Below are 16,822 nucleotides of genomic sequence, written 5' to 3'. Positions count from 1 at the left end.
TCTCGGTATTTTATTCGAGACATATAATTCGACTTATTGAATAATTATGTTGCATGCGTGCTTTCGATAATTCGCCCTTGAAAATAAAAAAAAAAAAAGAAATAGAACGGGGATAACGAGTTGAGAAAATGAAGGATATAAATTACAAGGATAGAAATAAATAGTCGAATTAAAAGTATACATAAAAAAGAAATGACAGAAAAAAAAACAACCAGCACAGTATCAAAGAAAGAAATAGGGTGGGTGTGTGGTTGTTGGTTTGTGGTGAAAACAAATGAAAATTAAAAAAAATTAAAGATTAAAAAAAGAAAACAGGATGAAATAAATAAAGAAAGAGAAAGAAAGAATTATAGTAAGTATAAATAAAACCATGAGATGCGTGACGCTACCTGAATGATAGCGTTTCTCGTTGTGCGTGACACGACGTTGCGTGCGTCGTGCACGTGGTTGTGGTCGTCCTCCTCCTCCACCAACACCACCACCACCACCTCCTCCTCCTCTTCCATAATTTGTCCTTTCGAGTCCTCCACCAACACCACCCAAACCCCCTCCGCCTCCACCACCACCACCACCATTACCACCAATGTCGCCACCATTGCCAGATATGCCGCCATTTCCAGCCCCTACGAAGTCATACGCGAAAAATGTCTACTACAAAATTCTACACCATCATCTTCTAACTACCCCTCCCCCAGACCCCATTTTATTTTTGCTATACTCGTGTGTGTGTGTGTGTGTGTTTTTTTTTACGCCCACGCGTTCCAATTCTCTCGAGAAGGTTAGACGTTTTTAATTATTGTAATTTTTCATGGGGTGGATGATGATGATGATGATGATGATGATGGTATTTATTGGATCAATAATTTTATTGAATTATTAAACAAACTTGGAATTAGTTTGCGAGTCTAAAAAATACTTGATTATTTATAATAATATTATATTTTCCATAGATTTTGTGAAAAGGTTTTACTAATGATAATGTTGATCGAATAAATACGAGTATTGTTCTTTGTTTTTTTTTTCTTTTTGAGTCAACTATACAATCATGATTATTACGATTTTATCTAATCTTAATCCCTTATTTCAAGTTGCAATAAATTTTAAAACATTCCTTTTACGTTTCATATTTACAATACCTATATATGTAAGAGAGTTACTATTCACGTTTAACTATAATTGTTATTAGTATAACGGTACGGTCTAATAGCGTCGTCAAGTTTTATGAAACGAACGTCAAACTTGTCTGACATCTTTAACGAATTTAATGCTCGACAGGTATTATTATTAATTTTTATTGAATAGATTTTCTACTATAAATGTTTTCTTAGATTCCATTGAATCAATAAATAAAATAACACGATCTAACAAGGGGACCCATAGATTTAAAAGAGCTTTGGTATATTGGTAGTATAATATTAGGGTGTTATCATGGTAAAATGTTTTAGCTTAAAAACGAATTTAATTTAGAAAATAAATTATTATAATCATATTTTTCTCTAGAACATTATTTTTTTAAAAGTAACATTTCAAGGACTAGAAAAATGATACGAAATGATAATTATAATATTACGAAAATGATAATAATAAATTGTTGTTTATGACGTATATTATTAGATGATAAACGTGACCAAAAAAAAAGTAACTTGTTGACGGTCAACAATTTGTTTGTTTGTGTGTGTGTCTATAAAAATTTATTCTACACGATAGTATTTTATATTATATAAATAAAAGGAAAAATCAAATATATTTTCGATAATAGAAAATCATTATAACAAGTTCGATTCGCATTAAAAACGACGACAACGGCAGATGCACCACGTCGCGTATTACGATTGGATAACGCGGAAACGACACTTCCGCGTGCAGGTACAGTTAAATTCTGCACGGTGCAACCGATTGCACGTAAAGTGATGAGGTATAGTAAACTTTGTAGTCGAACACTATCTCCACATGATTAACTATGAATAAATAAATTGATATATTATTTGTTTTAAAGAGAGAACGATATCGATACCTTCACACAAATTATAAATAATTTTTTATTAAAATAAACACGTGTATAAAAGTAGTAATAATAATAATAATAATTTATACAATTAATTATTAACCCATTGAATGCTTTTAAATAGAATTAAACTGTTTCGTAGGGTAATACAAAATAATTTATTTATATAATTAAAATATTAAACATGTTTAATAATTATGTGTTTAATCATTTAAATTTTTCTTTTTAAAATATAACTATGATAAAATAATAATCAATACACTGAAAAAACGTTACATTATATATGCATACATATTGACAAACGCATATTATGCATTCGTAGTACTCAAAAGGGTTAACAAAAGAAAGTTTTTCCATGGATTATAAAAAAGAAATAATTCCAAGGCTAACGATTGTATCGAGAAGTTAACAATTGTTTTGTCGAATAATCGAGATAAACGAGAGATTCATCATCGTTCAATTGCATAATCCAATTGTGCGCGGTGAGTATATTAAGGTGTTACGAAGATGCAACAATAATAATAAATAAAAATTGTACGAAACTAATGCACACATTTGAAAGATCACGCTTAGTTTTCTTACTTCCATTCTTTTTTTTACCCTCCCACATACTTCTTTATTATTATTATTATTTTCTTTATATTTTTCATTGAATTTCGCTTGTTTTTTTCTCATCATTAGAATTATACTAACGACGATTGCATCTACCATTGTGTGCACGCGCGTATCGTAAACCAACCAACTAACAAACCAACCAACCAACAAACCAACCAACCAACCAACTAAACCAGCCAACCAAACCAACCAACTCGTTTAACATAAATGTATCCCAAGTATGTAACTAATGTACGCGCATGTAACGTGTAAATTCGTTAACAAATGTATTCGTGTGTGTGTGTTTGTATTTGTGTCTCTTGAGAATCGGAACACGATTAATATTGCTCGCGACGAAACTCGTTGCGTATGGATGGCGCAATCCAAGGTATGATCATCGTATGGTAGTTAGGTATACAACACGTTTGGAGGACAGGAAGGTAGAAACGATATTATATGCTGTTACAATCCGACACGGAAAAGAAATTGAAAGCGTTACACCATCGTAATTAATATCAAATACAATCGAGGACGTTACGGAAGGATCCTCCTTATTATTTTTTTATTTTGTTTTTTGACAAAGTTATATATACAAGAAAACAAATTATTTCATTAATCAAAAAGAAATAATAAAAAAAAGAGATAAATTAATTTAAAAATATATATGTATATATATATATTTTAAATATTCAATCCTTTTATAATACGATATATTAAAAACAACAATTATTATCTTGTGATTTAATTTTTGTTTGTTTTAATATAAGGAATCAATCGTGTTTTATAGGAGGATTGAAAATGATATTAAAATTTATTAGCTAAATTTGATATAGTCGAATCAACATTCCAGTCCCTATTCGTGTCCTCCATATTATTATTGCAATTTATTAACTATGATTAAGCTCATATATATATGTATATGATTATTATGTTATAATGATAAATATTCAAATGAAGCGTAATGAAATAATATATAACAACTTACCGAGTTGTTTAGATGCATATTGTTGCAGCAGACGTGTCCGTTTCTTTTCATAGCCCTTTTGAGTTATGTCTCCTGTAAAATAAAAAATGATAAAAAAGAAAAGAAAATAAAAGTAAAGAAAAAATAAAAAAAAATAAAAAAATTTAAACCTTATAATTAGGTATCTAATTATAATAAATTACACACACACACATCTATCTATCTATCTCACTCACCCAGATTTATTATTATTATTATATTTAATAATTAATCGGTCATAATTATATTGTATTAAAAAAAAAAAAAGAAGTAGAAGGATTAACTTTTTGATATTACGAATTTCTCACACGTGGGGTAAATGTCACGTACGTCATTTTTTCTTTCTTTTCTATTCAGAAGAGTGTTTCAAGGACGTAGTAGTCGGTTCAAACGCATAGCGTTTGCTTTAAGAGGCGAAAATTGCGGGTCTCGATTTGCGGGGCCCCATTAAAAGGGAGAGAACAGAAAAAAGTGAGACGAGAACTAGAGGTTGTTGCACACACATATATATATATATATATGCATGTAGTATGTGCATACCTATATCGTGTTCGGTTAAACGAGGTCGTACCAACGACACTAGGCGTTGAATACAGGGAAAAGTAAAAAAGAAAAAAAAAAAAAAAGGTGAGGGAACAATAAAGACAGTGCCGACATATATGGGTACCTGCATTGAACGATCTAACTTAAAAGCTTTATCCTGAGAGTTAAAAAGAGACGCTCGAGGGAATAATTAAATGAAATTTTAATGGGACCCCTAAGAGAGAGAAAGAGAGAGGAAGAATTCACCCTATTCTATCGACGAATATTTTTCACGTCTCTTTCAGAAAAAAAAAATATTCAAACACAAATATGTGTATATAGATAGGTTGATAGATAAGTAGATAAAAAGATATATCTATACGTTAGATCGAAATTGAAGAATGTCAAGATTTAACATGGTCAACAACACACATACCAAAGTATGTTAAAGAAAGATAGAAGATAATTTGAAAGTTTATTCTTATAGAGTAATATTTTATGTAAATATACCTAAACTAACTATGTGTATCTTGACATTATATATATATATATATATCTATTAAAAATACAGTAATATATAAAAATGTATGTGAATAAATAGATAAGTATATATTTTCTTTATTTTATCTACCCATCTATTTATCTAACTATTTATCTATATATATTCACCTATCTCATTCTATCTACGTTAGTAGTGTATATCTCTATAGGGTGGTCTGATATTATAATTTCTAAATTTCCATAGTAGTCTCATAGACTATGCATTATATTTATCCACGTGGCAGTTAACATACTACTAGGATGCAAAACGGGTCTTGGCATGGTTAAAGTCACGCCTGGTAACTCGAGAAAATACTTCGAATCGATCGGTTAACGGCCGAGACACGATTTTTTCTTTTTTTTTCTTTTTTGTTTTCCCAACTGCATCAAAGTGAGATGAAATAAATGAAACTGGGTCTCAGCATACATACGCACAACACACACACTGTAATTAGAAATTAACGAATCTCTATTTATTCCGTGGATGCAAATCTTACCAACGATTAACGAGCTTTCAACAAACAATTATCTGAATTCTATTATCTCCATTTATAGTAATTATTTCATTATAGTAAAACCGTTAATCGGTTAGATCACATAAACGTTAAGGAAAAACCATCATTAACGCGTTCTTCAAATTTTCTTCCATTTATTTGTAACAATTTGTCAAGGGAAACTTCTAGTTCTTTTTATATATGTATATATTTGCCATTGAATTATTTTAAAATGTTTAGTATTAACCGATAATTTTCATAATTATCTAGTTACGTATCTATTACGTTACGAAGGAAAAACTTTGAATATGTGTATCAAGAACACGTTAATTAAACGTCATGTGTGTTGTTTTTTAACTATAGTAGATAAACTATCTATATACGATATAGAATTATTATTCGATTTTAATTAAAAGGTTTTTTTAGTAAACAAGAAAATATATAAAATATATCTTCTTGAAAAGATTGTGCAAGGATTAAAAAAAAAAAAAAGGTTTTACTTCTTGTCGAACAGAAACAAATATTCGTAATATCTTAAAAAAAAAAAGATGTGTAGACCTACGATAAAAAAAAATAAACCTGTTAACATTTTCAAAGATAACGACAAACGCGCAAAGTCATTCTCGAACAATTTTATCGGTTAGATTTCGATAATTTTCTTGCACGAAACGCGTTTAATATTTATCAAGAGATTTAACAATATATGTGTGTGTGTGTGTGTGTGTGTGTAAGTGTATGCGATTTCTTACTGGGTCGTTTTCTCAAGGACGAACATTTGCGAACAAGAAAAACGGGCTGGCCAGATGCACGACGGAGTTGAGATTTTCTTCTTAAAGGTCGTCTTCTCGGTCCAGATTTTTGTCGTTTGAGATGTTGCTGACGTTGTTGAAAAAGATAATCGTCTTCGTCTATGTCTATGTCTATGTCATCGTCATCATCATCATCATCATCATCATCATCGTCAACGTCGTCTACGTCACGTCGAACAGATTCATTTTCACTGTCGGTAGAACTAAAATATCTGTAATAGGATTTACTATCCTTTCTAGATCTTTCTTTGATAATAATACGTGGTCTATTATCATTGGACGAAGAATTTTTAGCAAGATAATTAATAAATTGACTGCTAGTAAAATAATTGTCCGTACTTATTGTAGAAAATGATGATGGTTTCCAAATATTTGTTCTCCCCAACAAACAACCACCACCACCACCATTTTTATTATTATTACCATTACCACTACCACCACCAAAACCAGCAGCAGCACGGTTTCTTAATTCTTCGGAAAATAATTTGTCCTCATTGAAGTCGCTTATTTTTGGTGCCGGACAAACCGACGAGGAGGATGACGTAATCGAGAACGAACCTAACGAGGAGGAAACGAGAGAATTGAACGTCTCGTCTCTCCTCTCGTTAAAGTCACCGGATAGTAATAATTTTTGATCGTCGAATTGATCGTCCGATAAATTATTCGACGAATAATAATCGTCGAATTTTTCTAAAATCAATGCATCCTCATCGTCATCATTATCATTGTCATCATTATTATCATTATTATTATCATTTTCTTCTTTTTCCTGTTCAGGAAAGTAACGAATTTCTCGCCAGACACGTCTTTGACGTCTCAAACGTCTCCTTTCAGGTGGCACGAACCAAACCGGACTGTTTTCTCTTACAACTGACCCCACACCTGCAACCCCTGCCACCCCTGTTACTCCCGACACCCCCGTTCCTCCTATTGCAACAGCATCTTCATTATTTTTTTTGTTTTTTTGTGATGTCGTTGTCGTTGTAGTTGTTGTTGTTCGTTGCAACGATGTCCTCTTTCCACGTTTTCTCGAACTCGATCTCCTTTGGCAACTGGTCCTCTTAAAATAACCTTCGGTACTGACACTCGGTGATGGCTTTGACGATGTTTTTCTTCTGAAGAATCCATTCCTCGTACTTCTGAAGCGATTACACGTCAATTTTTTCATCTAATTTCTCACGATTTTTTCTAATTCAACACATATCGAAAGTGTTAACGTTGAAATTAACCACAGAAAGAAAATAATATATATATAAAACAGAATTATTATAATATTTCGAATACTTTATTGTTTTATGATATTTTAATATTATTATTACTTATGATTTGATTTATTTTATCACTTTTAAAAATTAAAATCAAAAATGTGTTACATTTATTTAGAAATTAACCTAAGTCCATTTTCTTTTACGTTACATTTATGTTACATCGAAACTTTTTATAATTATAAATAAAAATATATTAATATCTTTCTCTCTCTTCAATTTTATTTTTTTTTTCTTTTCTGTCTGTCTGTCAATTTCATCGGAAACAACACACATCGATATAAGATATTAAATCTAGAAAAAAAATATTCTAAGAATAATAACCCTGCCCTGAAGTCAGCCAGTTTGGTGAACCTAAGTGAGAACCCAAACGATGATGACGAGGAAGTGTTGTCCTTGACGATGGTTTTTTCCGGAGCGGAGACGGTTCTAGCAACTGTTGGTTGACTTGCTTTTCTTTCTTTCAATGCACTGTCCAAAGAATGATGGACGGAGGGTCCGGAAGAGGAAGGATACGGTACCGGTACAGCATCCCTCCAAACTCGTCCAAGACTAATACTAACACTGGGTGGTCCAGTTTCGAGAGGTACACAGGTATCTCGTATTTGTCCATGATTATCTAGTTGATGTAGATTTTTATCCGAATAAATCCAATCGTCGTTGTCGTTGTTAGTAATAATAGTAGTAGTAGTATTATTATTAGTGGTGGTGGTAGTAGTAGTAGTAGTAGGACCAAAAGGTTTCAAAGATAAAATAGCTGAGTTTAAATCATCGGTAAGATCGTTTGTACTCGAACGACGATCTTGAATTAATTGTTTACTCGTAATCTTAGTTTTATTTATTATTTCTTTGACTACCACTTTATCCTGATGAAGTTTTTCACGTGATGATGAACCAACACCTTGCAACCATTCATCGTAACTGATTGATTCAACGCGATTCAACGAAACGTTTTCTTGTTGTCTTTTAATTTCCTGCTGCTGTTGTTGTTGTTGTTGTTGATCCTTGATCTTAATTTTATTCTGTATTTTATTTTCTTGAAGATCCGGCACGGTTTTAGTAGTAATAGCAGGTGGTGGTGGTGGTTGTGATTGTGGTGTTGGTGAAACTACCACACACGGTTGAGCCGTTATCACTGGGTCTAAATTTTTTTGCAATTTGTTACGACGTTTGCCACGATCTAGATAACTTTTCCTAATCGATATCCTTTTAAACGATTCGCTACGTTTGAAGGAGGGCTCGTTACGATCCTTCTTACGGCTCACGAGCCTCCTAAGGTTTTCGAAGGAAAGTGGCCTCATGGGGGGTGGACAATTGGCACCTATTTTTATATATAACCAATGTTGAATAATTATTTTTTCTTTCGTGTTTTTTTTTTTTAATTATCGAATAAATCGAAATGTTTAGTCAATTTTTCTAAGATTATCCAACAGGTATCCTTTTGAACTAAGAGACGTTACTTTGCCTGAAGCACAACGAGTCCTTTTTCTTCCTACTCGTTCTCTTCTTCTTCTTCTTCTTCTTCGTCCTTTTCTCCAATCTCTTCTTCCCCACCTCTTTCCCTCAGAAACCCTTCTCAACTCTCGTACAGAGAGTTTCTGCTATCCTAAGGTGCAACGCCGAGGTCTTCCAGTCGCGAAACACCATGGCTTTCCTTTTTCAATGCTGTATCTACCTCTCCTCCACCACCTTCTTCTTCCATCTCTCTTTCTATGATAATCATTATTCGTTTGAACTTTTTTTTAAATAATTTGTCTCTCATTAATGTGGAGAATATATTTTGATTAAATGAAATATTTTATCTCCTGACTCGTTTACCTTTTTTCTTTTTTCTTTTCAACAATTATCATTATTATTATAACTTTATTACACTTTTTTATCATTTAATAAAAAAAAACACACTAATTAGATAATTATTAATATATATCTAAGATATAGAAATATTATTTCTCTTAAATAAGATCATCCTTGGTTAATCTTCGATCGTTTGTCTCGAGGACGAATTTAATTCGAGCCACGCCGGCCAACCAACCAACCAACCAACCAACCAACCAACCAACTTATTTCCAAAGTGGACACCACCATCAACACACACACACACACTTTAACGTGTACTGATATTTTCACGCGTAAAGTATATACACGAAGAGCGTGGGTTCCTTTAGTGCGCGCGCAATCACGTATAATACAACAACAGAGACACAAACACACATATATATGAGAGAGAAAGAATGAGAAAGAAAATGATAAGTTTAAACCAAGCAAGTTTTACAAGATCGTAGCCACCATAGTCATCGTAATCGTTCACAAAATAAAAAAATCAACAACACAAAAAAACCAATATATATATATATATATCTATATATCTATACACGGAATGATAATTTAATTGAAAAAAAAAAAAAAAACAAACGTTTCACTATAGAATATATTAAACGTTCGTAGAGAGAAACGATACGCTCACTTGAAGTCGCATCGAATCACTGGCATTTTGCGAGCTCTAACGCGATGCACCTCTCCTCTTACAACGTATAACGAGAAATAAGAAGCGCTCTCTCGAGTTAGAGAAAGAAAAAGAGAAAGAAAGAGAAAGAGAAAGAAAGAGAGAGAGAGAATTCTCTGTGGGAAGGCGGCCCCCGTGAATAAGTCACGATCCTATGAGAGAAAGAAAGAACGAGATATGGTGAAAGAGAAGGAAAGGGACACACTAACAGAAAAAGAGAGAAAGAGAGAGAGAGAAATATATTGAGTGAGTTAGTAACTGTGTATGTGTATGTGTGTATAAAAGAGTGAGAGAGAATATGGAAGAGGCAAGGAGTGTATTTACTGGTACTGGTTGGTTGTACTTATGGTGGTAGTAGTATACTTGTCTTGTATTTATAATGGTGTTAGTATGGTTGTGTTGTATTTATGGTGGTAGTAGTGGTGGTGGTATGCGGTCCGTCCACTCTCGCCCGCCGACTACTCTCTTGCACCTCACAGCATCCCCCCCTGTCCCACCCCCTTCTTCTACCTTCCCTTCTCCCCCCTCACCACTCAGTCACTATACTACGGCCCGTTCCTTCTATTCGTACCAGAGTGTGTGGGTCTTATTCTCTTTCTTACACACTCCTAGTTTATAGAATATCTTTATTTATTTATTTATTTAGTTATTTATTTATTTTGTGAACTTTTCCAACTTCTTATTATTTCTTTCTATGTGTGTTCACTCATAAAAGTAACTTTTTCTTCCCCCCCCCCTCATCATTTCAATACGAAATCAATTCGGAAAATAATTCAATTATTTAATTAAGTAATGTTTTATCTTATTAATTTTATAAAACAATTATGTTAGGGATAATAATGATCGATTATTATTATTAATACACGGTGTGTTTAAATTATATTCAGAAAGGAGATAGCAATGATTGAAAATAATGATTGTATATATATATATATGGTGTTCGATAAACAAAAAGATTGCGATTATGAATCGAATACGAAGGACGAGAAGAAGATTTAACGATCCGACGAATGACTCTCTTCTCTTCTCTTCTATTTTTCTTGAAGAAAATTTCAACGAAATTAGCCTTTAACACACACATATAGAGACAAGTACAGACACAGACACAAACTAACAACTCTCGACACCAAGGTTTTCTTCTATTCCTATACCTCTACCTTTTACTATGGGTTCTCTTATACTACTATAGGCTTTGAACAGCTTTGAACACTTTTGCCGTCGTTATCGCTTCCTTATTCCATCAGGAACGCGATGTTACCTCTTCTTACGACTTCCGTTTAACTTCGAAAGACAGACTTCAACTTTTATAGAACCGTTAGTCTTGCTTTTACTGATTAAAAAAAAAGAAAAAGAAACAATAAACGGGGGAAAGAAAAATTTGTTTTGTTTTTCCCCCTTCGAATTTTTCACGAAAGAAATATAAATGAGAAAAAGAATAATTGAAGTAATTAATTATCTCTATAAATTTGTAAACAAAACTTTTTACAAAAGAAAATATTTTAAATATATAATTATAAAAAATAATTGTCATCAATTGTTACCTATGTGATCGGATTATTATTATTAATTATAATGTTAATATAATAAATTTTCTTATCCAAAATTTTTCTAATATTATTACTAAGTTTAATCTTAGGGATATTTTTTTGGAAAAAAAAAAAAAATATTAGTTGCTGAGGAAGTCCCAAATATAGGGACGAAACGTTCAACTGATAAATAGATTGTTCATCTAATTTAAACCTGTCCAAAAAAATATCCCTAAGATTAAACTTAGTAATAATTAATTATAATATTTTAGGATTATGTTTGTTTTAAAAATGGATATATATATTTCGCGTGTGTATATGGAATGATTAATTTGTTATAAATTAAAAATAAATGATTATTATCATTATCATTGTTATTTTCGACAAATGAGAAGAGTGGTACTCCTGCCCACGTTCAATCGTCTTTTTCAAGAGAAGTCAGAACACTCAGAATGCGATTACTCGAAGTAGGCGGATACGTAATGTGGCCATCGAGGAAAGTTGAGTTTCGACAGAGTTCAGATTCCATGGAACAAAGCTCTCCAGAGACGGCCCCCATGGTCAAGCTCTCGCTTATGGCAATAGTTTCGATCCGTCGTCTGTGTCGTCACTATACTCGAACCTTTTTTTTCTTTTTATTTCTCATTTCTTTTTCCCTATCGTTCATTTTTCTTTTAAAAGGGCATTACACTTATCGATTCCCTTTAACTATATAGCAGACATATTAAATTCTTTCACACGAAGAAAAACTTGTATAAACTTTGATGAAATAATATTTTTCTTTTATCGGACGTAGTGTTATCCTTTTATGGGGAAAGAATCGAAGAGAGAATTTAAAATGATTTTTTTTTATATATATAGAATTTGAATATTGTTTTAATATCGTATCTTTTAAAAATTTGTTGATAGAAGATAAATTATTAAAGTGTACGATAAAGTATTGAAACAATTCTCATTTCTTTTTAGTTTTTATATCTTTCTAACTTTTTAGTAAATTTATTATAATACTATATGATCAATTTTTCTAATAATTATATATTTGAACATTTATTATATTGATTTTTAAATATACTTCAAAACTTTTCCTATATATATGATTTAATAAATCAAATATCCAATACGATAAGAGAAATCCTATCTCGATGTTGCATAACACGTAAAAGGTATTCCCAAAAAGTTTCCTTCACTATATCTCCAACATGAAAAATAATACTGTTATCTTATGGAGTAATATAAATGATTGACTTTAAATCGAAGATAAGATTCTATATATACTATCGAATTAAAAAATATTGAAAAAAACATTCAAATCGAAAATATATTTTTAAAAATTTCCAACTAAACGATCAATTCATTAAATTAAGAAGAATAAAATCAAATAATTGTGTGTTATGAAAACAATCATGAATATATTTTCAATAGGATAAGTAATTTAAATCATTTTCAAAACTATTATATAACAATTATTTTTGTTCAACCATAAGTAATAAACAACAATCAATTCATTACATTAAAAACAATTAAAATCAAATAATAGTGCATTTGAAAACAATCATGAATATTTTCAACAGGATAAATAATTTAAATCATTTTCAAAACTATTATATAACAATTATTTTAGTTCAACAATAAATAATGATACTGAACAATCTGATCAATCAAAGGTAAAGAATAAACAAAATTTGAAATGTGTGTTGTCGAGGTAGGGGTAAGTTTCTTTTGATGGTATGAAACTGAAAATAAGAAATAAGGAAAAGAATGGGTGATGGGTGATGGAAGGAAAAGGGGGATGGTAAGGGAGGGTAAAAGGAGATTATTAATTCGAGCGTGCAAGTCTCTTGATCGAAACTCAGCTCGTCGAGCACGCAACCCTCTTAAGAGGAAAGCTCGACTCCTGGGTCGAGGCTATCGAGTGCATTCCTCTGCAACTCTCGACAACTTTGTAAGGGTGACGTATATATACCCATACATATATATATACATACGTTAAATACATGCGTATACAACACTTATATACACATTCATTCATTCGGATATAAATATAACTGTAGTACTTAAAATTATTCCCATAATAGGAACACAAAAATATTTCGGTTGGCCACTAAGTCAAAAGAAATATTTTATTCGAATATATTTCATATATATATACATATGCAATATTTTATTAAATGTAATATATATTTAACCAAAATATAATTCATTAAAAATGAACAATACTTTACTTACTAATCAATATATTACCAGGTATAATATACTTGTATGAATATTCAAATTCTTTACCATAAATGCATTTATATAACATATAACACAGATATCATTAGCAAAAGAAATAAGGAACGAAAGAAAAAGAGAGAATGTGTAAAAAGGGATAGAGTATAGGGACCATATACGGGGTGGAATAAATGTTTGGGAAAGGTGTGGGGGTGGTAATGGATTTTAAGAAAAAAATAAAAGAAGATGAGGTGAGAGATCAGTGCAGAGAAAGATGCAATGCATAAGCCGGTGCATAATCATCATTATGATCATGATCATCATTTCAAGGAGACTCGAGGACGTTTACCCACAAAACCAACGACCTTGATCTTACAAACGATTCGTGAAGCAATAGGTGGAGAACCAACCAGGAACGAACGAAGTATGCGAACAGAACAGAACAGAACAGAAACAGGTAAAAGTCAAATAAAAAGGATATTTGCTGCAACGTTTGAGTAGTATTAGCAGTTGCAGTTGCAGTTGCAGTTACACGCATGCACCTGCGCAAGTTCGTTTTAGCGACATCTCCGTGCATGCGTGTATCATCTCTTTCTCTCTCTTTCTCTCATTCACTCACTCTTTACAACACCATCATGGTGTAAACGTCATAGACGAAAATCGATCCTCTTTCGAAAGCTTAAACAAGAATTATTAATATTCTAAATTGTGTATTCAGAAAATATCTAATCTCTCGTTAGGTTTGTGAATTCATTTTTAAATCAAATCTAAAATTTATTATTACTATTTTTGTTGTTGTTTCTTTACAATTATTTTATATAATTTATGAAATGAAAATTAATATGCTGTGTTAAATTAATATCTCTCCGTGTATTATTAAAATTTAAAATAAAAAAGGAAAAAAAAAAAAAAATAAAAACAATTATATCACCCCCTTCATTTCTATAACTATTGATTATTATTGGATATAATACATATAGGTACTTATTATAAATTTAAATGCATTGAAAAGGATCGATATCGTTCGATTGATCAATCGATCCTTACCGCTATGCACGAGTTAAATTTCATTCAGTTGCAAATCGTTGTCAACGGATCGTGTAATTGAGAACAGTTTGTGAACCCGAACTCCAAGAAAATGTCTATCTCAATACAAGATAAACAAAAAAATATGTGTCCGACTAGTTGTAATCGAGAAGTAGTATATAATATCTTTTTTTTTTCTTCATTTCTTTTTTTTTTTAACTCTTCTCATACTACTTTGTTCCGATACACAAAGTTTCATTTAAGAATAAATTAAATATTCATATATTCCCCATTACATTAATATACATAAGAAGAATATATTAATTATAAATTGATAATGGGATTCGTTATATTCATTCGTATTAATTAAAATCGATTTTATAATGAAAAGTAAAAAAAAAAAAAAAGAAGAAAATACAAACGAATAAATAAAAGTAAGAATTCGAATCAATAGATCTAAAATAAAATGTCGTAATGTCGTTGAAATGATTGAAAATTCTCAACCATTGGCATCAAACCTCCCCCATCGTCTATGTCGATGTCGATGTCGTCGTCGTCGTCGTCGTCGGAACTTTATACTTATGCGACCTCGACGACCTTTCGGGTCATGAACCTCGGTTGGTTGCTTCGAGCTTGCGGAAAAGCATCTTAAATACGTTTCTCGTAACAGCACGCGAACACAGGTAGGATTAATGTTCGATAAGGGTAACACGATTAGAAATAATCTCGTTAATCTAATTAAAAAATGAATAAAATATAAATAAATATTTTAAAGGTATTTTGTGCGTGTGTGTGTGTGTGTAAATGATTTGAACGATTGAGAAAAAATAAAGTTACGAGAGTAATTTTTTTTTTCTTGTAATATTTAAATTATACAATGTTTAATATTTATACTATGAAATATAGATAATTAATAGATATTTCATTTTTATTTTATAAATAATTAAGAAAGAGATAGGAGAGGTATATAATATTAAAATATATTGTTAAGACATTGTAAAAAACTCTGTAAGTTGTGCAATAAAAACCTGATTATATATATATATATTAAAATATATTGATAATGTACTATAATAAAAATTCCAAAGCTATTAATTGACTTATTCGATACTAGAAAATTATTATTTTCCATATGATAACACACACACTTAATAAAATACCTATTATTCTAACCATCATAAAAATACAATTAAAATTCCAACATTATATGTTTGTAGAATCAAACCAACATTACAAAATACATTGCTCGTATCAGTTTTAAATGATTTCATCAAAATTTCGAAAAAATACTTATCAATATATCATTAAATCCAAATAAATATATAATAAATAATAATAATAATCTTATTAAAAAATTGAATAGAATTTAAATTTATATTTTCTTTACGATCGATATTAAATAACACTTATTGTTAGTGCATATTAAGCTCGATCGTTTCTCGTGTTACGTTTCAACGATTACGATTGTAATAACGATGACAATGATGACAACGATGATAACGATTACGTTAACGTTAACATTGACGAGGATGACGACTACGACTACGACGAGGATGATGTTCGTTTCTATTGAAACACACATGACCGAGTAATCTAAGCAATTACCTCACATGCAAATAAACCTCTTTGAGGATGATGTTGAACAGTGACCCACCACCACCACCACCACCACCATCACCACCACCATCATCCTCTCCAGCTGACGTCACACTTGCACGAGGACGTTGCAACAAGAACCGCACGAAAAGAAAAGAAAAGAAAAGAAAAATTTGCTAGACATAACGCAAACCCCTAGAATTTTTTTAATGAAGGAATATAATTTAATATTTTAACGTAATACGGTGCGTTTTAAAAGAAGAATGACAACAAAAATACAATTAATTGCATAAGAGAAATAAATCAACGATAATAAATTGAATTTCAAAATTCCTAAGGCTATTTATATATTCAAAATCAATTATATTTTTACAACACTAGATAATTTATTTGATATTAATGTTATTTTATAGATTGTATATATATATAAGAAATGATTATTATTTTTTCAATTATTCACGGATGGCATTAGAATTATCGGATTTATTTCTCTTACTCTTTCTTTCTTTCTAAAATTGCAAGGGAATGCGATTTCGAACCGTATAAGTTTAAAAAAAAATCATTTATGGTTCGAGAGTCGAACAAGGCCAATTCTTTTCTCTCTTTCTTTCTTTCTTTCTCAACGATTACGCTTTAATGGAAGCTCCTAACGTCAGTTAGAATGTAAACGTCTAAACTGGTATTAGCATTAGCATATATATATATATATATATATATATATATATATA

The 16,822-nt window shown here is 31.0% G+C and overlaps 1 protein-coding gene across 9 annotated transcripts in view; it reads right to left on the bottom strand.

The window, feature by feature from the left end:
- LOC106790809 (disco-interacting protein 2 homolog A) overlaps nt 1-16,822 on the bottom strand; it is a 32,832-nt gene that overhangs the window by 12,840 nt on the left and 3,170 nt on the right. For 5 of the 9 annotated variants that reach the window (XM_014755967.1, XM_014755971.1, XM_014755970.1 and 2 more), the window contains exons 1-4: nt 7,557-8,977; nt 5,908-7,106; nt 3,585-3,656; nt 390-623 (exon numbers count right to left, since the gene is read on the bottom strand). In XM_014755967.1, coding sequence (XP_014611453.1) covers nt 390-623; nt 3,585-3,656; nt 5,908-7,106; nt 7,557-8,533 — 2,482 coding nt within the window. In that variant the 5' untranslated portion in view covers nt 8,534-8,977. Of the gene's footprint in view, nt 1-389; nt 624-3,584; nt 3,657-5,907; nt 7,107-7,556; nt 8,978-16,822 lie in introns of those variants that run through there. The other 4 variants (XM_014755973.1, XM_014755974.1, XM_014755968.1 and 1 more) reach the window with 3 other exon arrangements.

This window comes from Polistes canadensis, unplaced genomic scaffold (assembly GCF_001313835.1).
Source record: "Polistes canadensis isolate GaletaPanama2010 unplaced genomic scaffold, ASM131383v1 scaffold_262, whole genome shotgun sequence".
NCBI classification, from domain to species: domain Eukaryota; kingdom Metazoa; phylum Arthropoda; class Insecta; order Hymenoptera; family Vespidae; genus Polistes; species Polistes canadensis.
The sequence above is the reverse complement of the archived record's forward strand: the minus strand, read 5'-3'. Positions and strand labels throughout refer to the sequence as shown.